The sequence below is a fragment of the Chrysochloris asiatica genome, unplaced genomic scaffold (genome assembly GCF_000296735.1).
Source record: "Chrysochloris asiatica unplaced genomic scaffold, ChrAsi1.0 scaffold00257, whole genome shotgun sequence".
NCBI classification, from domain to species: Eukaryota; Metazoa; Chordata; class Mammalia; order Afrosoricida; family Chrysochloridae; genus Chrysochloris; species Chrysochloris asiatica.
In genome coordinates, this window is record NW_006408775.1 from 2,744,438 (window position 1) to 2,767,819 (window position 23,382).

The 23,382-nt window shown below is 40.0% G+C and overlaps 1 protein-coding gene across 1 annotated transcript; it reads left to right on the plus strand.

Moving 5' to 3' along the window:
• The first annotated feature begins 13,212 nt into the window (after window positions 1-13,212).
• Window positions 13,213-14,166, plus strand: LOC102820982 (olfactory receptor 1F1-like). The gene has a single exon (XM_006873983.1). The coding sequence runs from the start codon at window positions 13,213-13,215 to the stop codon at window positions 14,164-14,166; it is 954 nt and encodes a 317-aa protein (XP_006874045.1).
• The last annotated feature ends 9,216 nt before the right edge of the window (window positions 14,167-23,382 follow it).

The following is a 23,382-nucleotide window of genomic DNA, read 5'->3' on the forward strand; positions in this document are numbered from 1 at the left end:
CTTATGTATTGCAGAGGCTCCGCAGGAAGCCTTCTTCACTGGGCACGTTGTAGCCCCATTTTAGGTATTCCAATCAGTTATAGGCAGAAGACGGAATTACAAGTTTTCTATGGTGATGCTTTTCACTATTCCTTTCTCTCCCCCTCCAGTGTCTATTCTATAATATAATGCAAGGAAAACCAAGATTCATAGACAGCCAAGCATCTTAAATTAGGGTGTGTTTTAAACCTACTCACTTTTTAAAAAACTTTTTTATTGTGAATTGAGTGAAGGTTTACAGAGAAGATCATCAGTTTTACATTGAAGAAGTCATGTACTTTGTTTCATCTCAATGATTGCAATCCACTTCATGGAACAACAATTGTATTACTTCCTCCCTGTGGGTCCTATTTCCATTCCGCTCTCTTTTCCATTCCTGCTCAGTTTTGTCCTCGGGTAAATGTCCCTTTGATTTAGAATCATTGACCATTCCATGATGAATATACCTTACCAGTGTTGTTGCCCCCGCTGTTTATCTATCTCCTGCTTGGCTGAAAACTGGTCCATGAGGGTGAATTCCATTCCAAATATGGGCAAGACAATGGTCTCGGGTTTCTCTAGTCTCTCTCTAGCCAGTAAACCCGGTCTTTTTTTTTTTTTTTTGAATAATGTTGAATTTTGTTCAATATTTTCTGCTGCTCCATCTGGGACCTTCTGGTATTATCTCTTTCAGAACAGTTGGTGGTGGTAGCCAGACGCCATCTAGTTCTTCTGGTTTCAGAGTCATGGTGACTGATGTTCACGTGCTTGACTGGTCCATTTGACCAGTTGATTCTAAGTATCTTCAATTTTCATCACACTCTTTTGTCTGCACCTGGAGAGACAAATTGTTGCACCTTACATGGCTACTCATGAGTTTTTAAGATCCCAGACACTGGTCACCAAAGTAGGATGTAGAACATTGTCTTTGTGAACTATATTATGCCAGCTGACCATGGTGTCCATTGAGGCTATAGTCTTGAGCCCCCAGGCCCAGGAACTCATTGCCTTAAGATGTTTGATAATATGTAAGAAGTTTTCATCATTTTGACCCCTGTATGCTCCACCACAATCATAGGTGTGTTTGCATCAAAGGTAGATTTGTTGTTGTTGCTAGGTGCCATTGAGTTGGCATTGACTCAGTGATCCTATGCACAACAGAACGAAACACTCTCCGGTCCTGCACCAATCTCACAAATGTTGCTACATTTGAGCCCATTTCATTGCTGGTGCCACTGTTCCAATCCATGTCTTTGTGGGGTCCTTCTCTTTTTCTCCAACCCTCTATTTTATCAAACATGATATCCTTTTCCAGGGACTGATAATATGTCTGAAGTATGAGAGATGAAAACTTGTCATCATGGATTCCAAGAAGCACTCTGGCTGTATTTTTTCCTACACAGACTGATTTGTTCTTTGGCAGCCCATGGTACTTTCAATAGTCTCCTCCAACACCATAACTCAAATGCATCAATTCTCCTATGGTCTTAAGTATTCACTCTTCAACGTTCACATGTATATGAGTTTACTGAGAATACTATGGCTTGGATTAGGTGCACCTTAGTCCTCAAACTGACATGAATGTGATATCATTCTTCTTCAATTTGTCATTCCTTCATAGTAAACCATGTGATTGTCAGACTCAAAATGGCCAATACCAGTCCATTTCAGCTCACCAGTGCCTCTCCTCACTAACTAAGGATATCGATGTTCATGTGTTCCATTTCATTTTTGATAATGTCTAATTTTCCTAGATTCATACTTCATATATTCCATGTCCCAATTATTAATGGACACTTACAGCTGTTTATCTTTATTTTGAGTTGTGCCCCATCAGCAGATGAAGGTCCCAGAGACTTTACTTCATTTGTGTCATCATGGTCAACTTCATTTTAAGGAGGCTGTTCTTCCACTGTTGTATCTGAGTGCCTTCCAGCCTGAAGGGCTCAAGGACCCATGTACAATTATCTCCTTTCAAACCCTTATATATTTTTGAGTACACTCCCGTCCCCTCCCCTACCTATTCAGCCCATGTCTCTGTCATACTTGCATAACACTGTTGTTCCAGTGTTGTATAAATAACACTATTTACCTCTATCCCCTTTAACCCTGTGTTTTCACCTGCCTGTGTCTTCACCTGTCTTTGCCATTCTTCTGCCATCCTCCCTCATCTTCTATGTTGTCCTTTCCACCACCTGTGTTAACATGTGCCTACCCTCTAGCCCTGGTGTGGCACTGTGGGTTAATGTGCCAGACTGCAGAACCATTTGAACTGCTAGGTTGACAGTTCAAGCTCAGCAGCTGCTCCTCAGAAATCCTATACAGGGTCGCCATGGGCCAGAACCGACTCGATGGCATTTCACAACAACAACAACAACAACCCTCTAGTCAATTAATTTCTCTCCTTTTCCTCCCATTCCTGGCAACCATCAAAGAATATTTCTTTTAGAATGAAAACATTTTCTTGTGTGTTTACAATAGTGGTATCAGACAATATTTGTCTTTTTGTGATTGACTAATTTCACTCAGCATAATGTCTTCCAGGTTCATCCATGTTATGAGGTGTTTCTCAGATTCATTGTTATTCTTCAATATTCCAATGTAAACCTACTAACTTTTGAGATATAAAAAAAGTACATTAGGTACAGAAAAGCAAGCACAAATGTAGGGGAAGATACATGCTATGTGTAGATTGCTTGGAATTCAAGGAATGACAGGTTTACAGAAATAGAAGTTCTTTGCCTGGAGACCACAGAGAGACAAAACCTTCCCCTCTAGCCAGTGGCCTGAATTCAGGCTTTTATCCTTCTGAACTGTGAGAAAATAACTCTGTTTGTGAAAGCCATGCACTTCAGGTATTTTTGGTATAGCAGTACTGGAAAATAGTTACATCTCTGAAATGGAATTCAAATGTATATAGATTCCTTAAATATATATGGGAATTATAACAGTCAAATACCTAATGCCCTTATTTATTTACCTATTCTATGATTTTTTTATTGTAAATTTTTTATTGCCAAAGATTTGAGATTTTCACTATTTCTAAGTGTACCACTCAATGACATCAATGATGCCCACTATGTGTGAGATCTATAAAGTCTTGTAATGAAAATTTCAGTGGTTTAAAAAAGATATGTTAACAGTGTTTACTTTTTGTCTTGATATAGGTCATAGTGAATGCAGAGGTTTATGAATGTTATCTATTCATTAAAGATTGTGCCTTAAAGTTAGTGACTTATTTCTTTTTCTATGTAAGGGAATATTTTATTGTCTTTAAAAATTTTTTTATTGTGCAGGTTTATAGCACAGATCATTAGTTTTACATTCAGTAAATCATATACTTTGCTCCATTACAATCATTCCAACTCCCTCCATGTACCATCACTTCACAATAGTGGTAATGGTGCTGTGCCACTAACTGGGTCCCAACTCATTGGTGACCCTGTGTAGGGATTCTGAGGATATACATCTTTATGGGAGCAGAAAGCCTCATCTTTCTCCCATGAAGCAACAGGTATATTTGAATTATTGGCCTTTTGATTAGAAGCTCACCCTGTATGTAGTCCACTATGCTACCAGGGATCCTTATTGGTTAACAATATTTGCCTGTATTCACTTAGACTATTGCATTCTTCCTTGTGTCTCCCACACATATCCTCTGCTAACCATCCTCTTATTGTATACTTCCTGTCCTGTCACCCATGCCAACATGTGTCTGCCTTCTAGTCCATGAATAATTTTTCCTCCACTTACTCCCTACCTATCAATGTTTTATTATTATTTTTAAGAAAATCTTTTCTTAACTTCTTAGAACATTGGTCTCAACAATATTTGTCTTTTTGTCATTGACTAATTTCACTCAGTATAATGGCCTCCATTTCATCCATGTTGTGAGATGTTTCCCAGATTCATCATTATTCAACAGTGTGTAGGATTCCATTGTGTGCATGTATCAAAATTTGTTGAACTATTTTTCTGCTGATGGACGTTTAGGCTGTCACAATCTTTTTGATGGACCCTCGGTAGCCCACATATCAAAGGATCCACCCATTCTGCTCTCTTTGTCTTTTGATTGGTGCATTTAATACATTTACATTTGGTGTAATTCTCCATAGGTGTGAATTGATTGCTGTCATTTGCTGTGTGGGTTTAAATTTTTTTTTATTTTTGTGGTGCTGCTGGTTCCTTTGTTTCACATAATTTCGTGTGCTGAATTATTTTTTATTTGTGTGGGTTTTCTTTCATTTTTATTTTTGTTGTGTTAATATTGACTGAATGTTTTTTATTTTGATGTGTGGGTGTATTAATTTTCAGGGTAAATTACACATTGTCCTGTAATTTATTTAAAACTTTGTCCATGTAAAACAGATGATTCTATCTTGAATCTCTTTGATTTCCTTGCTATTTGGAATGATACCTCCTGTTGGGTATGAAAGAGAAAAAACCTCTTTCTTCCACACATAAGAAAACAAAACAGAATAAACAAAAGAGAAACTAACAATGAAAAGAGAAAATAATAAAATGAAAATAGACAGCAACCAGAAAAAAAAGAAAGTATAAATTCAAAAGAGGGACAGGAAAATAAAGTTATAGAAGAGGAAAATGAAAGAAAGAAAAAAAAACCACTTAAGAATAGCTAAAAAGAAAAAAGAGGGACTTGAAAGTGGAGTTATAGAAGAGAAAAATAAGAGAGAACATTAAATGGAAGAAATGAAAATAAGATACTTAGAAAAACCAGGGAGAGGGAAGATGAAAAGAGAAAGGGAGAGTATAGTAAAGAATGACCAAAATGGAATCGAAAGAAGGGAAGTGAGAAGCAGAAGAAAAGAAGTAAAAACAAAAAGCAGAGATAGGAGGAATGAAATTCAAGGGAAAGAGAAGTAGAAGGAGGATAAAGAGAAAACAAACAAAAACAATGAAACAAAAAACTAAAATCTGACACATAAGACAAAAAACAGTGCAGCTGTTGGACCAGGAGATGAGACAATTCTGGGCAGGCTCCTGAAAGTCAAGGAGCTCAAGAGGTGGGGGTGGGAGGGATGTGCCAGCGGAGTTCTTGGGCCGAGATGGAGTTCCCATCAGCCTCAGTGCTATCCATGTTCAGGACACCTGTCTGGAAATAGTTCATGGAAGCCCTTGATGGAGTTGGTTTCTGTGTTTGTTAGGACCATGGACAGCTCAGGGTCTGGTGGCTGGTTAAATGCTGGTGTGGTGGTTCTGAAGCTTCTGTTGGTCTTGTGCTTTGCCCCCTTGAATCCAGGCAATACAGTGAAGCTTCAAAGAGGCATATTTGGGCCCCACCTCACACTGGAATGACTCCAAACCACTTGGCTCCAAGCTCATGGGAGCAGGGTCTGCGTTGAGGAAGAATGAAAGTGGGAGCTGGCCACACCTCTGGTCACCATGGGAGCAGGGGAATAAAGAAAGAATCACAGTTTTTGCATCACCTGTGTGAATTGGCTCTGCCAGGCCACTTTCTGTTGCCAAAGCTGCTCACAAAAATTCAAGATGGTTTGATGCATCTGGCCATATGTTCACCAGCCAATCTCCCTCTCTCACCATCTCAGCTCAGCTTCTCCTCCCTGCATGCACTCAATCCACGTCTCTAACCTTTCCTCTGAAGTTCAGGGTTCCAGGGTTTTCATCTGTGTCTGTTTCATTGAGTCTCTATCTTTGTTGTAGTGTGTCTGCCCAGTCTGCCATCTTGCTGGAAGTCCCTTGATTATAGTTTTCATACGTTGGTGGTGGTTGTGTGCCATGGAGTTGATTCTGACTCATAGCGACCCTGTGTAGAGTAACTGAGGCTGTAAATCTTTGCAGAGCAGAAAGCTTCATCTTTCTCCTGTTGAGTGGCTCAAAGATTAGAACTGCTGACTTTGTGGTAAGCAACCCAATGCATAACCCACTATGTTACCAGGGCTCCATTATAGTTTTCATATTGTTGTTGTTGTTGTCAGGAGCCATCAAGTCGAAACCAACTCATAGCGACCCCATGCACAGCAGAACGTAACAATGTCCGATCCTGGGCCAACCTCACTACTGCTGCCACACTTGATGCCATCAATGATGTCACTTGGCCGATCCATCTTGTTGGGGGTCTTCTTCTTTGCAGATGTAGCTATTTCCTTGTTTCCTATTGTTACTATGACAAGAATACCACATAAAAGTGGTTTTTACAAACAAATTTATTATCTTGCAGGTTGGAAGGCAAAAAGTGTGAATTCAGGGCACCAGCTCTAGGACAAGGCTTCCTATCTCTGTCATCTCTGGGGAAAGAATGCCTTCATTTCCTGTAGACCTGGCTTCCCTTGATTCCTTGGCAATCTATACCTGGCATGTATCTTCACCTCCATTTGTGCTCGCTGGTCTGTGCCAATCAGCTCTTTTTATATATCTAAAGTGAGTAGATTTAATACACATCCTTCCTGATATGCCATCATTAACAAGGAAATCCCTGCTCCCAAATGGTAATCTAACCATAGGTATAGAGTCAGGATTCACAACACACAGGTTTGAGAGACACAATTAAACCCATAGCACCTATATCTTTGGTGGTGGGTAGAGAAAACTGATTGATGTCAAATTCACCGAAAATGACCCCAAGACTTCTGGTAAGATGGCAGTCTAGGTGGACACACTACATGGATCTTCTACAACAAAGATACAAGAGATCAAACGAAACAGAAAAAGATGGAACCCTGCACTTCAGAGGAGAGGTTGGAGAAGTGAACTGAGTGCTTGCTGGAAGGAGAAGCAGGGACAGTGAGTGAGGGAGACTGAGTGGTGAACAGTCGGCCATCTTGAACTTTTGTGAGCAGCTTTGGCACAGAAGGTGGCCTGGCAGAGCAGATTCTTTCTTTTTTTTCTCACACTTCAGCTCCTACCCTCATCCACCTCCAGTGCAGACAGTGCTCTCCAGGAGTTTCGAGTCACGTGGTTGTGAGCCACAGCAGTGTGAGGTGGGGGCTGACTGTGCCCCTTTGTTGTCTGGATTCAGGCAGCTCAGCTCCACCTACAGAACACTCAGAGCCACCAGACCAGCCTTAGCCTAGCAGAAACCCTCAGGACCAGTCACCCTGCCTCCACTTGCCCAGTGGTCCTAACAGATACTGGAAATAGCTTCACCAAGGGCATCCATGAACTATTTCTGGATCGAGTGCCCTGAACATAGATAAGACCTAGGCTTATAGGAATTCCATGTACAGTCAGAACTCTACTGCTCTATTCCTCCAGCACCCACCTCCTGAGCTCCTTGGCTGGCAGGAACAACCCCAGAGTTTTCTCCTTTCTGGGTCCAACAGCTGCACTTTTTTTTTTTTTTTAAATTATTTTTGGCTTTTCCTTTCATTGTTTTTTGGTTTCATTGGCATATTTTCTTTTCCTATTTCTAGTTCCTTGATTTTCTCCTTTCTAGCTCTGCCTTTGTTTTTCCTTCTGTTTCTCACTTACCTCTTCTTCCCCCTCACCCCCCCGCCCCTTTTGATCTTCCTTTTCTGTTCTTTCTCTCTTTTCATCTTTTCAATCCCTGGTTTTTCTAAGTGTTTTTTTTTTTTTTTTAAATTTCCTCATTTTATTTTCTCTCATATTTTTCTCTTCTATAGCTCCATTGGGAGTCCTGGTGTGGCGCTGTGGGTTAATTCGCCAGACTGCAAAGCCGTTTGAACTGCAAGATCGGTGGTTCAAGCTCACCAGCTGCTCCTTAGAAACCCTTATACAGGGTCGCTCTGGGTCGGAACTGACTCAACGGCACTTGACAGCAGCAGCAGCATAGCTCCATTGATCAGGTGGTATAGGAGCTAGTATTTTCCCTTGTCCAGTGTTGTCCTTTAGAGGACATGGTTGTGGGTGGGTTGTATGGGCATGGCTGCTGTCTCCTTTTAGGTGGGAAAGAGGAGAGATTCCCTGACCCCTACACACACCGTAAAGCAAAACAGAATAAATGAGCAAGTAATCCACAATGAAAAGAGAAAATAGCACAGGTGAAAAAAGAAATAGAAACAGGCAGCAGAGAGAAAAAAAGAATGTAATAACTACAAAGAGAAAATAGGGACACAATAACTGAGCTATAGGTGAGAAAAATAAGAAAATAAAAGGAAAGAAAAAAATTAGAAAAACCAGAGATAGGAAAGATGAAAAGAGAAAGAGAATAGTAAAGAAAGTGCAAAAGGAAAAAAAGAAGCAAGTAAATGAGAAACAGAATAAAAGAAAATGAGAAGAGAAATAATAATAAAAAATCAATGAAACAATAAAAGGAAAAACTCAAACCAAAAACAACAGCAAAAAAACAATGTTGCTGTTAGACCTGGAATGGTGAAAGCTCTGGGTGCTCCTGCAAGCCAAGGATCTTGATTGGGGGGTGTGGTAATGATGTGAAAGAAGAGTTCCTGGCCCTATGAGGTATTCCTATTGGCCTTGGTGTTATCTATGTTCTGGTCACTCAGTCCAGAAGTAGTTCATGAAGGTGCTTGATACAGTGTCTATTAGGACCACAAGGAACCCAGGGACAAGGTGACTGATTAAATCCTTTTCTGGTGGCTCCATGGCCTCTGTATGTCTGGAGCTGACCTCATCTGAATCCAGGCACAAAAAACAGAGCACCAAAGCTGCACAACCAGCCCCACCTCACACTGGCATGGCTCCCAACCACTTGGCTCTGAAATCCCAGATAGCAGGGTCTGGGATGGAAGTGGATGATGTTGGGAACTGGTCACACCTCTGGTTACCAGCGGACCATGGAGAAAACAAAGGAATCACAATTTCCCCATTGTTTCTGTGAATCTTGTCTGCCAGGCCACCTTCTATTCCCAAAACTACTCCCCAAAGTATGGCTGATTGTTCACCAATTTCCCTCTTTTGTCATTCCTACGCAGCTTTGCCTATCAACAAGCACTCAACCCACTCCTCTAACCTTTCCTCTGAAGTGCAAGGTTTCAGGATTTTCATCTGTGTCTGCTTCATTTCATCTCTCATTGTAGAGGTTCCCTGTAGTGTGTCTGCAAAATCTGCTATCTTTCTGGAAGTTCTCCAAAATTTGTTTAACAACTAGGTCTTGGGAACTTAACCATGTTGGTAAGTGAGGAGTGTGTATATTGTGATGAAATATGAGGAACCTCCAAAAAGTCATTGAAAAATTCCATTATCTTTTAATTTCATTTTTCCATGAACCTTTTGATGCCCTTCATATTTGTTCTTTTGTGACTATATATATATATATATATATATATATATATATATACACACACACACACACACATATATATATATTTATATATATATTCACAATGAAAAGTTTAAATATATATATTTAAACATATATTTAAATATATATTTAAACTTTTTGTTGTGAATTAAGTGAAGGTTTACAGAGCAGATCATCAATTTTACATTCAACTAATTATCTACTTTGCTTTGTTATAATGATTGCAATCCTCTCCATGTACCAACAGCTAACAGTAATTACTTGTATTCACTTTAACTTTTGCATGCCCCGCCCCATCTCCTACTACCTTCATCTTTCCTCTGTTAACTTCCCTCTTGTATGTGACCTGCTCTGTCACCCATATTAACTTGTATCTACACTCTAGCTCATGAATAATTTTCCCTCCCTGCTATACCTGTAACCATCATAGAATTTTTTCTTTTATCAAGTACTCCCCTTAAAAAAAAACAAAAAAAACTTTTTACAACATTGGTTGCTAGAGCCAACACAATTGGGGCAACTGCCACGTCTGACAATTGGCTTATCTCTGCAACCCTCAAGGAGAGATGAAACCCAAGTAGGGGTAACGGGAGATGAGACATAAAAGAAAGACTCAAGACACAAATGAAATAAAGCAAAGTTGAGACCAGATGGGCCACAGCACTCTGATGGAGATACTGTGACCCCGACCAAGACAGTAAGTTTATTTTATACACAGCTCAAGGGGAGGTGCTTGGGGGCAGGGAAAATAATAACATCTGGTGTTATGATGCATACAGTAAGTGGGGCTTTATCAGAAGAATGTAGTTGATGGGGAAACAGAGATAGGGCGGCTAGAATGTTGTGCAGGCTGAGCCGAAGGACTCTGCAAGTTCCCTGTCCCGTGAGGCAGCCCTGCAAGTTCCTTGGAGAGTGGTGTGTGTGTGTGTGTGTGTGTGTGTGTGTGTGTGTGGTTGACTTGGAAGCAGTCTGAATTTCTGGACCACAACTGTTCAGTTGCAATCCTTCAGTTAAACTACCCCCAAGTCAGGGAACTTCAGCTCAGCTGCTCCCATCAATTGGTTTCATATATTATTTATCCTTTTGTGACTGATTAATTTCATTCAGCATAATGTCCTTCAAGTTCATGCATGTTGTGAGGTGTTTTGCAGGTTCATCATTGTTCTTCAACATAATTGTGTAGTATTCCATTGAGTGTATCTACCAAAGTTTGTTTAACCATTCTTCATTTGATGAGTTGTCTCAGTCTTTTTGATGTCTTTTGCCATCAACATATTGAAGGATCCTGTTTTCTTATCCATACTCCTCACTCTTTCTCTTGACTAGTGCATTTAATCCATTTACATTCAGAGTAATTATCCATAAATGTGAATTGATTGCTGTCATTTTGCTGTTTGTTTTTTGTGGTGCTGTTGGTTTCTTTGTTCCACATGATTTTCTGTGCTGAGTTCATTTTGCTTGTGTTTTTTCTTTTCATTTCTGTTGTGTGAATGGTCAAATCTTATTTTCTTATTTTGATGTGAAGGTATATTAATTATCTTTGTGGTAGTCCTGTTATTTATTATGTTTTTCCCACATTTAAAACAGTGTGTTTTATCTTGAAATCAACTTGACTTCCTCACCATTTAGAAGTTTTGTATCTATACTGTTCCCTCTTTTTGTTTTGTAGTTAACTTCATTTAGATTGTCTCCATCTTTTTGATGAGTCTCTTGTTGACAACATACTAAAGGCTCTTGTTTTCTTATCCATACTCCTCTCTTTGTCTCTTGACTGGTGTGCTTGATCCATTTACATTAGATAGGTGTGAATTGATTGCTGTCATTTGGATGCCCCTGGGACAACTTCTATTTCAGACTATCCTTTATCCCAAATGGTTTTATGGGCCAAGTCCTGTTTTGTAATGTGTCCCCTATATTTACACCTAAACTATGTGTAAAAATAGAGAAGTCAGGTATCATCAGTCACCTCTAAATGGGATCACACATCAGAATGCATGGGTTACCCAGAAATTACAGACATGCCCTAGTTCTGAATATAGGAAGTGAGGAGAAAAAGGGTTTAATTACTGAATTTCCATATCCATGGGCAAGAACCAGCAGAGCAAGATGATGAGGCTCTAAGTCCTAGGGAATTTTGTTTGGGATTTGTTTCCTCCACTGAGGTGGCTCCATGTCTAATATCTTCCAGTTTTGACCCAAATGTTACATCCAAACCTTAGGTAATCTTTATTCTCATTGTTTGGTCCAGAGGGGCCAAAAGCTAGATGGGACCATTATTCTCTTCTTGTCTCTAATGAGGCTCTCAGGGAATCTGGGGCCAGTGACCATGGAGACTCCCCTAAATGCCTGCTCTGTGATTTCCCAAACATCCTTCCTGCATCTAGGGTTGAGTACTTGGGCTCTGGCTCCTCATTCATGCATACTTAGCCTGCAAACCCCAGTGATGAGTCCTTTTTCTTCTGAGTAATAACCTCTTCCCAGGTCTAATAAGGGAAGTGAGCCTTATGAGGTGACAGTGAGAGTTGCTGTTCTGTCCAGGTAAGTGTCAGACCTGTGGAGACTTCACTGGGAACTGCTTGTTAGGGTGGAAGCCTCATAGAGGGCTTCCTCATTAAGTCTTCAAAGTGAATCTATGGTTTTAAAATCCCCCCAAATGACTGCAACATGTCCTGCCTATTCATGAGTCCTTGAACTCTGGGCATTACTAATTGGCTGAGTTTCTTTGGGTTAATGCACCAGACTGCAAAGTCTGTTTGAACTGCAAGGTTAGCTATTCAAGCTCACCCGTCGTTCCTTGAAGATCCTTATACTAGGTTGCTCTGGGTCCGAACCAACTTGAGGGCACTTAACAACAACAGCAATTATTCTTTAGGTGAAAGTGTACGCAGCAGTTTAGTTTCCCCTTCAATAGTTTGTTCTCAAGTGTTCTGTGACTTGAGTTGCATTCCCCACAATGTGTCAGCCTTTCCCCCATTGTTAATATGGGTTCCCCATAGTCTTTCATTCTGATTTTTCTATCTCTTCCTGCTTCTCATCTTTGCTTTTGGGAATTTTTTCTAAGTTTCTGCCTACACCTTTGAGTTACTCCCATTTTAATTTTACCAGTTGGATTTAGGGAACTCAATGGATAAGGCCCAGAAGTCTTGATTAAGACCTCTGTAAACTTCTCTTGTGAGGCACTGTAGGCTAAAGCATTGGACAATAAGGTTGGTTTGAACTGCAATGCTTGAGGTTCAAATCCACCAGTCCCTTCTTGTAAACCCTATATAGGGGTGTTATGATTAGGAACCGATTTGATGGCACATAAAACAACAACAAAATTTTCTGTAAGCAGAAGACCAGAAATGACCAAGAGCAGCAGCAATATGATAAGGACACTTTGGAAGGAACAGTTGGTGAATGGCTGATATAATTCTCTCTAATATAATGAGCATAGGTGTTAGGAATATTCACCACGTCCACATGAAAGATGATGGAACAGATAAGTTTCCTCTAAGGCAACATCATTGATGATGACAGCATTTGCCTATATTAAATACTCATGGCATGTCAGTTTCTATAGTTTCTGTATTATCCATATTGAGTAGCAGACAACACTACTCAATGCAAAGCTTATAGTCTATATTAATACTCTTTTTATGGTGTATTATATACATTTACTTAAAAATTCATGGTCATGGTAGAAAGTTTAAACAGTATAAAAGGATCCACAGATAAATTCTCTGTGAAAATCATTTGAGTATCTTTATTGAGGCGATATTATGTATACGTATTTGTATTGATTTTACTAATGATGATATAGAGGCTTGGAGAGATCGAGTAACTGGCTGAAATCCCCAGGAAGCAAAATCCTTATGACTTACCTATGATCTCCCATGGTGATGTGTTTTTGTAATTCCCACGGTGATGTTTTAATCATCCCATCTCAATCATCCTTTTCCAGGCTTAAAAATGTATCCTGTCTTATCTGCATCAGGACTCAGGTATCCATGTCTATGAGTAAGGCAAACCAGTCAAGTGTCTCTGAGTTCCTCCTCCTGGGGCTCTTCAGGCAGCCCCAGCAGCAGCAGCAGCTCCTCTTTGTGCTCTTCCTGAACATGTACCTGGCCACAGTCCTGGGAAACCTGCTCATCATCCTGGCCATCAGCACTGACTCCCGTCTGCACACCCCCATGTACTTCTTCCTGAGCAATCTGTCCTTTGTAGATGCCTGCTTTTCCTCCACCACTGTCCCCAAGATGCTGACCAATCACATACTTGAGAGTCAGTCCATCTCCTTCTCTGGGTGCCTCACCCAGATGTATTTTCTTTTCATGTTTGCTGACATGGACAATTTCCTTCTGGGTGTGATGGCGTATGATCGGTTTGTTGCTGTGTGTCACCCCTTACACTACACAACAAAGATGACCCTGCGGTTCTGTGGTCTGCTGGTTGCTGGACCTTGGGTCATTGCCAACCTGAATGTCCTATTGCATACCTTACTGATGGCTCGACTCTCATTCTGTGCAGACAACAGGATCCCCCATTACTTCTGTGATGTACCTCCTCTCCTGAAACTCTCCTGCTCTGACACATACCTCAATGAGATGATGATTCTTACTGAGGGGGCCCTAATAATGATAATTCCATTTGTTTGCATCTTGGTTTCCTATGTTTACATCACCTGTGCTGTTCAAAGAATCCCATCAACAAAGGGGAAATGGAAAGCCTTCTCCACCTGTGGTTCCCACCTGGCTATGGTTTCCCTCTTCTATGGCACCATTACTGCTGTATATTTCAACCCTTCATCCTCCCACTCAGCTGAGAAAGACACCGCAGCTACTGTGATGTACACTGTGGTGACCCCCATGCTGAACCCTTTTATCTACAGCCTCAGGAACAAGGACTTGAAAAGGGCCCTAACAAAAGTTATTGGTAGAAAGAGGTTTTTTTTCCCAGTGAAAGCATGAAAATTTAATCTTATTTCCAAGCAAAGTTCTTTTTCACCAATTGAGTATAAGGTAGCAGTTGTTTTGGTAAAATCTGTAAACAAACAAATTCCCAGACACACTTAGAAGGCTATTGGTACTTGCATACTAACAGACTGCTATTCACCTGTAACCCTGTGTATCTATTAAGCAACGGGACCTCTATTTGATTACTTACTAACTAGTGAATTATTTTACATTTTTTCCTTTTTTTAGGTGGCTTGTTTGCTAAAATATTGTTAATATTAGGATAAGTTGGAAAGTTTAAAAAATCCTCTGATGTCCCTATACCGAACAAATAAATCAGAATCTCTGGGTTGTGTCAGACACTGATAGTTTAATGACATGCTTAGGTGATTCTAATGGACAGTCAGGATTGAGAATCTTTGGTCTACCTCATACTCCCTTATATGTCCTTCATGATGGTCAACCATAAATGTTGTATCACAAGCACTCTTATAATCTAGTTTTAAGACAAAACAGCAACCAGATGAACTGTGAGAACTCAAGTAGGTCATAACACTTCAGGCGAGAAGCAGAGGCCTTGGTGAGCATTGTGGCCCAGAGTATTAAAATGTGACCTTCAAGAATCAAGTCAAAGACCATTTTCTCTTCCATGAAAAATTTCTGACCCCCATTTCTCGGGATCATCATTCTATTTTTCTTTGAGTTGACTGCACGTGTAATATATATATTTGCTTTTGATCTCTCCCCAATCCATAAGGCCTTCCAGATTATGAGATGTCCACATCCCAAACCCAAATGCACATACCATTCACCATGTATCTCTAGTGAATAGCATGGTTCTTGGATCAGAGTGAAAACCCAACACAAGGTGAAAGAAAATAGGAATGGATAGATAAATGTTGCCTTAACTTTAATTGAGATAGAGTTTTAAAATAGAACACTTTGCTATTTCAAAGATAATACCTACAGACTTTGGAAGTTCCAAATCTCATAAAGAATAAGTTGAAAATGACTTGTATCCTTGCTACTTAAGATAACTGTAGTTGGATGTCCATGAAGTTGGCTATAACCATGCCACTCTTTGTTTTTTTTTTTTCCAGTTCTTTCGTCTCGTGTCAATAAAGATCTTAGAAATGTGATTTTGATGTCTGTATGAGATTTCACCATGGTGTCTGTACTGTAAACCACACTGCCCCCCCACATTCTGGGTGTCATTTTTTGTCTGCCTTCCTGATGATTGTCATAGGTACTTTGTGCATTCTACTTCTCTAAAATATGAAGGGCAGCTTCACTTTGCTTCTTCAGTGAATCCCACTTGACATTTCTAGGAGGGTCCAGTACTTCCCTTTTGGTGTCCAAGCTCTTCAGAAACCAACTCAGTCCAAAGGAGTCAGCCAGTCCTACCTGCATTCCCTCTCCTGGTGAGGAGAGAGTACTGAGGATGGCTGGCATGATTTTGTGAGTTGCTGGCAAGTAATGTGGTTGTCTTGGTTTGAGGGCCTGTAGGGCTGTCTGCTGCAGCCTTGATACCCATGGTCCACATTGCTTTGGGACCACCTTTGTCTCCCAGGTTACAGCTGTCTGGGTGGCATTCACTTTATCCTCCATTAAAGCCTGGCGTTGAGTTGTGGTGGCTTGCCCATTGGGGGCCTCCAGTCACACTGTGTCAGCCCAGCTCTCCCAGGAACATCTGGGTATCAGAACACGCAGCTCTGACTTACCTTCTCCTCTTGAAAGCCCTTTGATGTTTTCAAAGGTGAATTGACATCAATATGGTTTTTGTCTCCTTCCTTTCAAGATTTAGCTGTTATGGCTTAAATCATGTCCTCTAAATATGTGCGCTGTAATTTCTCACCCCATACCTGTGGTTGTAAGTCCATTTGGGAATAGGGTTTTAAAAAAAGTATTTTAATGAGGCCATATCAGCATAGGGTGTGTCTTGAAGTGACTCACTTTGGAGATAGTATTAGGCACAAAGAAGCAAACACAAATGTAGATGAAGGTAAAATGTCATGTGTAGATGGCCTAGGAATCAAAGAATGTCAGTTCTACAGAACCAGAAGGAGCTCTCTCCGAGACCACAGAGAGAAGACGCCTTCCCCTACATTTAGTGTGCACTGTGGGAGAAGGTGCTGGACCGCAATGTCAGGTTGAGACCCAAGGTCAGTGGTTCAAACTCTCCAGCTGCTCCTTGGATACCCTATATAGGGTCGCTATGAGTCAGAATGTGCGCGATGGCACTTCACAACAACAACAGAGCTGGTGCACTGAACTCACACATATACCCTTCTGAACCATGAGAAAACAGAGTTCTGTTTGGTTTAGCAGCATTGTCTTTGTTGTGAAGTGCCATTGAGTCAATTCCGACCCATAGCAACTCTGTGTAGGGTTTCCAAGGAGCAGCTGGTGAGCTTGAACCACCGACCTTGCAGTTCAAACGACTTTGCAGTCTGATGCATTAGCCCACAGCGCCACACTAGCAAAGTAAAATAACAGCTACATCTGTAAAATAGAATTAAAATAAATTTATGTGGAAATTATAACAGACAAATACCTAATGCTTTTATTTATTTTATTTGCATTGTCTATAATGTCTTTTTTGTTTCTTGCTTTTTTGGTAAGTTTTATATACTCAAATATTTGCCATTTTAACCATTTTTAAGTTTACCATTTAAGGACATTAATTATATTCGCCATACTGTGTGATCTATAGCCTTATAATGAACATATCAGTAGTTTTCTTTCTGTACTTTAACAGTGTTTACTTTTATTTATTTTGTTTGTTTAATTTTGATAAAATATATATAACAAAGCATTTTATTTTTAAACAATTTGACATTATTTCAGAAGACGCAATTGAAAATGCCTTTTACAAATCTCTCTTTGAGATTTTAAAAGAGTGGCATGGTGCCCATTCTTTTCTTACAACAAAATCTTGAGAATGCCAAGGTCAAGTGGAGAATGACGTTAATAAACCCAGATCTTTGGTCTTCAGAGGGAAGTAGCTGTTGTTAGGCGCTGAGGAGCCAGTCCTGACTCACAATGACCCACATACAGCAGAAGGAAAGACTGCCCCATTCTGCACCAGCCTCATGATTGTTGTTATGTGTGAGCTAATTATTGCTGCATCAATTGATCTTGTTGAACGTCTTCCTCTTTCTCATTGACCCTCCACTTCAGCAAACAAGATGTCCTTCTCCAGGGACTGGTCCTTCCTGACACCATGAACAAAGTACTAGAAATGCCAAAGGGGCTTGCTTCTAAGGAGCAATCTAGATATACTTCTTCCAAAAGAGATTTGTTCAAATCTGGCAGTCCATGATACTTCCAATATTCTTTGCCATCACCATAATTCAAATGCATTGATTCTTCTCCAATCTTCGTTCTTCATTTTCCAGCTTTTGTTTGCATTTGAAATGATTGAAAATACCATGGTTTGGATCAGGCACATCTTAGTGACATATTTGCTCTTTAATAATTTAAAGAGATTTTTTTTTTTGCAACAGATTTGCATAATAAAATACATCATTTGATTTCTTAACTGCTACTTCCATGAGCATTGATTGTAGATCAAGTAAAATAAAATAGTTTACAAGGTCAATCTTTTTTCCATTATCTTGTGAGGATTTTTGTTTTCTTTACACTGAGGTGCTATCCATACTGAGGACTATATAGTATTTATTTATTTAATTTTAACTTTTTATTGTAAATTGAGTGAAGGTTAACAGACAAGATCATCAGCTTTATGTTCAATAAATCATACGTTCTGTTTTATCTCAATGATTACAATCTCCTCTCTGCAACAATAGTTATCTTACTTCCTCCCTGTGGGCTTACTTTTAATTTGATGTTGGGTTATAGTTATAGAGAAGTTTATGAATGGTATCTATTCATTAAGGATGGGCCTTTTAGTAAAAGAATGATCTTGTCCTTTTTGTCTGTCTTAAAGCCTATGTACTTATATTACCAGCTCTGTTTTCTTTTGGTTATGTTTGCTCATTCTTTCAGATCCTCTGAGAGCTTTACGTGGATGAGGGGTTCTTTTCCTCAGTGTCATGATTTTTTTTTTTTTTTTTGGAAAAGCTTCTAGTTGGTGAGAAAACATCTGATTCCAACACTGCACCTAGAAAGAATAGTCTATAATGAAATCTCCATTTGCTGTTTAAAAATCAAACAAAGCTTTGTGACTATAAAATTAATGCATGCTTGTTAATTCTTTGTGGGGTCTTGGTTTTCTGTATATATTTGCTGCTGTTGAAAATATGCAAGGCAAAATATACAACAGTCCAACAATTTCCACCCTCCTTTTCCAACTTGTTCTTTCTCCCTGAGCTTCCTATCTAATTGTTCAAGTTCCTGTTTACAATTGGATCCTGTGTAGTAAGTTCTTTGCTTTTCTGGACATTTTGAGAATAGATGTCCCTATAGCCTTTGTTCTAGACAGTTTTTTTGTGTGAGGATTCTATATAGTAAACATAGTCATGGGGTGGTGTTGTGGAGTAAAGCACTGGACTGCACATTGGTTTGAGCCTCAAGGTCGGCGGTTCCAACTCATCAGTCGCTCTTTGGAAACATTATACAGGGTCGCTACAGGTAGGAACTGAATGGATGGCACTTAACAACAACAACAACAACAACATATAGCAAACAGCCTTGAGAGATAGAAATGGTATCTCTTCCTGGAGCAAAGGGCAGCTGATAGCAACCCATGTGCATACCTTCATCCCAACCACAGGCTGCAATGTCTCATGCTGGTGGCAGTGACAGCAGTGAGCTCACCGCTGATCATTGTCATGATGTGGACCCTGGAAGACCATGAGGCATTTTCTCAGCTTGATTATCTAGCCATCTGGCAATTTTGAGAGGGGCTCAATATTGGTTTTCGTTTTTCAAAAAGTGTACTTATTCCTCACTCTGGTAGCGCACTGTGTTAAGAGTTGAGCTGCTAATCACAAGGTCAGCAGTTCAAATCTACCAGCTGCTCTGCAGGAGCAACATGTGGCTTTCTGCTCTGGTAAAGATTTACAGCTTTGGAAACCCTATATAGGGAGGGGTGCTATGAGTGTGACCAACTCCATGGCACACAACTACAACCACTAACCACTCCTCATACACTGACAATCTTGTGATTTGATATTTCACATTTATGAGAATAATGAAAAAACAAAACAACCCCACCATCCTCTCCTTTTGCACATTAAGAACGTATTTCTGGCATTAAGAAATGCTGAAGTGTGATGTGACGGTACTTTAGCCGCGATGGTTTTGGTTATGTGTCAGCTTGTCTGGGCTGTTTCTCAGTGGTTTGGCAGTTGTCTAATGTAACTTCCACCACACATCTGTCTATTTGTCATCCTGTGGTTGATATAGGTTGTTGTGATTCTGGAAGCTATGCCATCAGCCTTTCAATATCAGCAGGGAGGGCAATTCGAGGTGGATTGGTTTCAGTGGAGCTTCTAGACTAAGACAGACTAGGAAGAAAAAGCCTGTAGCTGGCTAGGTCTGAAGAAACTGGCCAGTGAAAATAGTTGTAAAACACTGAATAGTTGTAAAACACTGTCTGATATAGTGTTAAAAGATATGCCCCTCAGGTTGGAAAGCACTCAAAATAGAACTGGGGTATAACTTCTTCCTCAAAGTAGCCAAGCCCAAATCCAAACCCACTGCCAGTTAATTTTGATTCATTGTGGCCCTATATAGGGTTTCTGAGGCTGCAGATCTCTCTGGGAACAGAAAGTCTCTTTTTTCTCCTTGGAACAGCTGATGTGTTTGAACTTATGACCTATTGGTTAACAGTCCAGCACTTATCCTAGAACGGCACCAGGGCCATTCCTCAAAGCACAGTTGATGTTAATAATGTGGATGGAATTAAGCTTTCAGGACCTTCATTTGCTGATGGAACACAACTCAAAAAGAGAATAAACAGCTGCAAGCATCCATTAATCATTGAGATATGAAATGTTCAAATTATAATCTAGGGAAACTGGAAGTCATTAAAAATGAAATGGAAAGCATAAAGATAGATATCCTAGGCATTAGTGAGTTGAAATGGACTGGTATTGGCCACTTTGAATCAGATAATCACACAGTTTACTACACTGGGAATTACGAATTGAAAAGGAATGGCATCAAAAAGAGAATTTCAAGATCTTGAAGTAAAACGTTGTGATAGGATAATATCCATATGCCTACAAGGTAGACCAGTTAGTAGGATTATTATTCAAATTTAAGCCCCAACCACTAAAGCCAATAATGAAGAAATTGAAGAATTTTACCAATTTCTTCAGTCTGAAATTGATCACACATGCAATCAAGATGCATAGATACTGGTGATTGGAATGCAAAAGTTTGAAACAAAGGATCAGTGGTTGGTAAATATGGCTTTGGGATTAAGGATGGTGCTATAGATCACATGATAAAAAATTTGCAAGATGAATGACTTATTCATTGCAAATACCCTTTTCCAGCAACAAAACAGTGACTGAAGAAAAGATTGAAGTTGTCAAAGACTTCATTTTGCTTGTATCCACATTCAACACTCATGGAAGCAGCAATCAAGAAATCAAGCAACGTATTACATTAGGTGAATCTGATGCACAAGATCTCTTGAATGTGTTAAAGAACCAATATATCAGTTTGAGGACCAAGGTGTGCCTGATCCAAGCCTTGGTATATTCAGTAGTCTCATATGCATGTGAAAGTTGGACAGTAAGTAAAGAAGACTGTAGAAGAATGGATACATTTAAGTTTGAGAAGAACATTGAATATGTCATGGACTTCCAGAAGAACAAACAAATCTGTGTTGGAAGAAGTACAGCCAGAATACTCTTTAGAATCTAGGATGGCAAGCCTTCATTTCTTGTACTTCAGTCATATTATCAGGCTGAACCAGTTCCTAGAGAAGGAAACAAAGTGGAGGGTCAGCAAAAAAGAGGAAGACTCTCAATGGGATGGATTGGTACAGTGTCAGCAACAATGGGTTCAAGAGTAACAATAATTGTGAGGATGGTGTAGAATTGGGCAGTGTTTGTTTCTTGTGCACAGTGTCTCTATCAGTTGGAACCAACTCAATGGCACCCAACAACAACAGCAATACATGTGGACTTCTCCAGATGGAACATACAGGAATCAAATCGACTACATCTGTGGAAAGAGACATGGAGAAACTCAATATTATCAATCAAATCAAAGCCAGGAGCCAACTGTGCAACAGAGCTTTATTGAGCTTATCCACCAGAGTGGAAACAATGTCTGTACAAAACCAAATGTTTGTTACTGTAACTTCTGCATCACAATTAAAATCCAAAGTTTTTAAAAAAACAATCAACTCAATCAAAGCCCACTAGTTCAGAATCAATAGCTTCTTTGAAGCCACATTAACACTTAAGTGTGGTTAAGACTCGAATGCAGAAATTTGGTTGGTTGGAAAGCTAATTGAACCTGCTCAAATAGAATTACAAAAAGACAAAATTGTGTTTTTTTTTCATAGAGATAGAGTCCACTGTAGTCACCAACCCTGGATAGCTGTTAGAGCATTTAGAGTCCTGAGATAGTAGGAATGCAGGCATCCTTTAGACAGTCTTCTCTTGTCCTTTATTCCCAATCAGAGATTTGTGGATGTGTGGAATGATACCACCACCAGCAATTGTAGCCTTGATAAGGGAGTCCAACTCTTCATCTCCTCAAAAGCAAGTTGCAAGTGATGACGGGTATAATACACTTTATCTTTGAGTCTTTTGATAAGCCATGTCCTGCTCCAGGATGGCCCTGCAGTACAGCTCCACTGGGAAGTAGAGGGGTGTCTAGACAGGTTTCTCCTTGCTACACTCAATCTCCTCCTCCAGGGCCACATAGATGTGGTACAGGGAGGCTATAACCAACTTAAAGCCATTTCGGGTCATGTGTTCCTTCTGAACGTTCTTCATGAACTCTACATTCTCTGCCTGGGTGTGTACCTCCTTGATGGACTCCTTCAGGGCTTCTGACAAATCCTGGGGCATACTGCTGGGTTGCAGACACTCCATGTGGCTGGTGGTGATTGGGTAGCTCAGGTGGCTTGGGACTGGCTTGGAGGCAGTGGTGGCACTAATTGTCCTATGAGAATTTTGTTGGAAAACTTTACCCCATCCATCCTACAGCCCTGATCTTGCCCCTTCAGACATCTTTTTGTTTCTCAAACTCAAAGAACATTGAAAAGGAACATGATTTGAATCCCTCAAGAAAGCCAAAACTTCCATTTTGACATGTTGTAGACAGAAGAGTGAAGAATTCTTCAAGGAGAGTTAGAGATGAAAGTGGAAACACCAGCTTCAGAAGTAAACCTAGATGGAGGAGATGTAGAGAAACAATAGTTTCACATTTTGATATTTTTTGCTTTATAAAAGTTTTTATGATTTTATTCCCCAATCCCAGTTTTAAATACCCTGGTCCAATCAACTAAGGCAAGGTGAGGGATGTAGCGTTTACAAGATCGGTGTGGACCCACTGAAATTAGGGAATTTGGGAGTTACACCCTGAGGATGAGAATGAGCTCTGGTGTAGTGCTGTAGGATAAGCACTGGACTGGTAACTGAACAGTTGGCAGTTCAAACCCACCAGCCACTCTTGGAAACCATATACAGGGTCACTATGAGTTGAAACTGACTCAATGGTACCCACCACAGCAAATAAGAGAATAGGCTAAGTCACAAAATGGAGAAATCAAGGATTACACCAAAAACACAGGACTAGCCCTACTTCTGAATATAGAAATTGAGAAGAAAAATAATTTACTAACTGAATTTCCACACCTATGAACAAGAAGAGGGCTTAAAATACTGATGAAGATCAAAGTATGGTTTGCACCTCAATGTAATGAAATAAAAAATCCCCATCACGGAATCAATAAACAGCATCCAGATAAATGGAGAAAAGACTGAAGTTGTCAAAGACTTCATTTTGCTTGGATCAACCATCAATACACATGGAAGCAGCGGTCAAGAAGTCAAACATTGCATTAGGCAAATTTACTGCACAAGACCTCTTTAAAGTGTTGAAGAGCAAAGATGTCAGCTGAGGACTAAGGTGCGCCTGACCCAAGACATGGCATTTTCAGTAACCTTATCCAGTGAATGAGGAAGATGGTAGAAGAATTAATGCATTTGAATTATGGTATTGAAGAAGTATATTAAAAGTACCATGGAATGCCAAAAGAAGAAACCAATCTGTGTTGGAAAAAGTACAGCCGGAGTG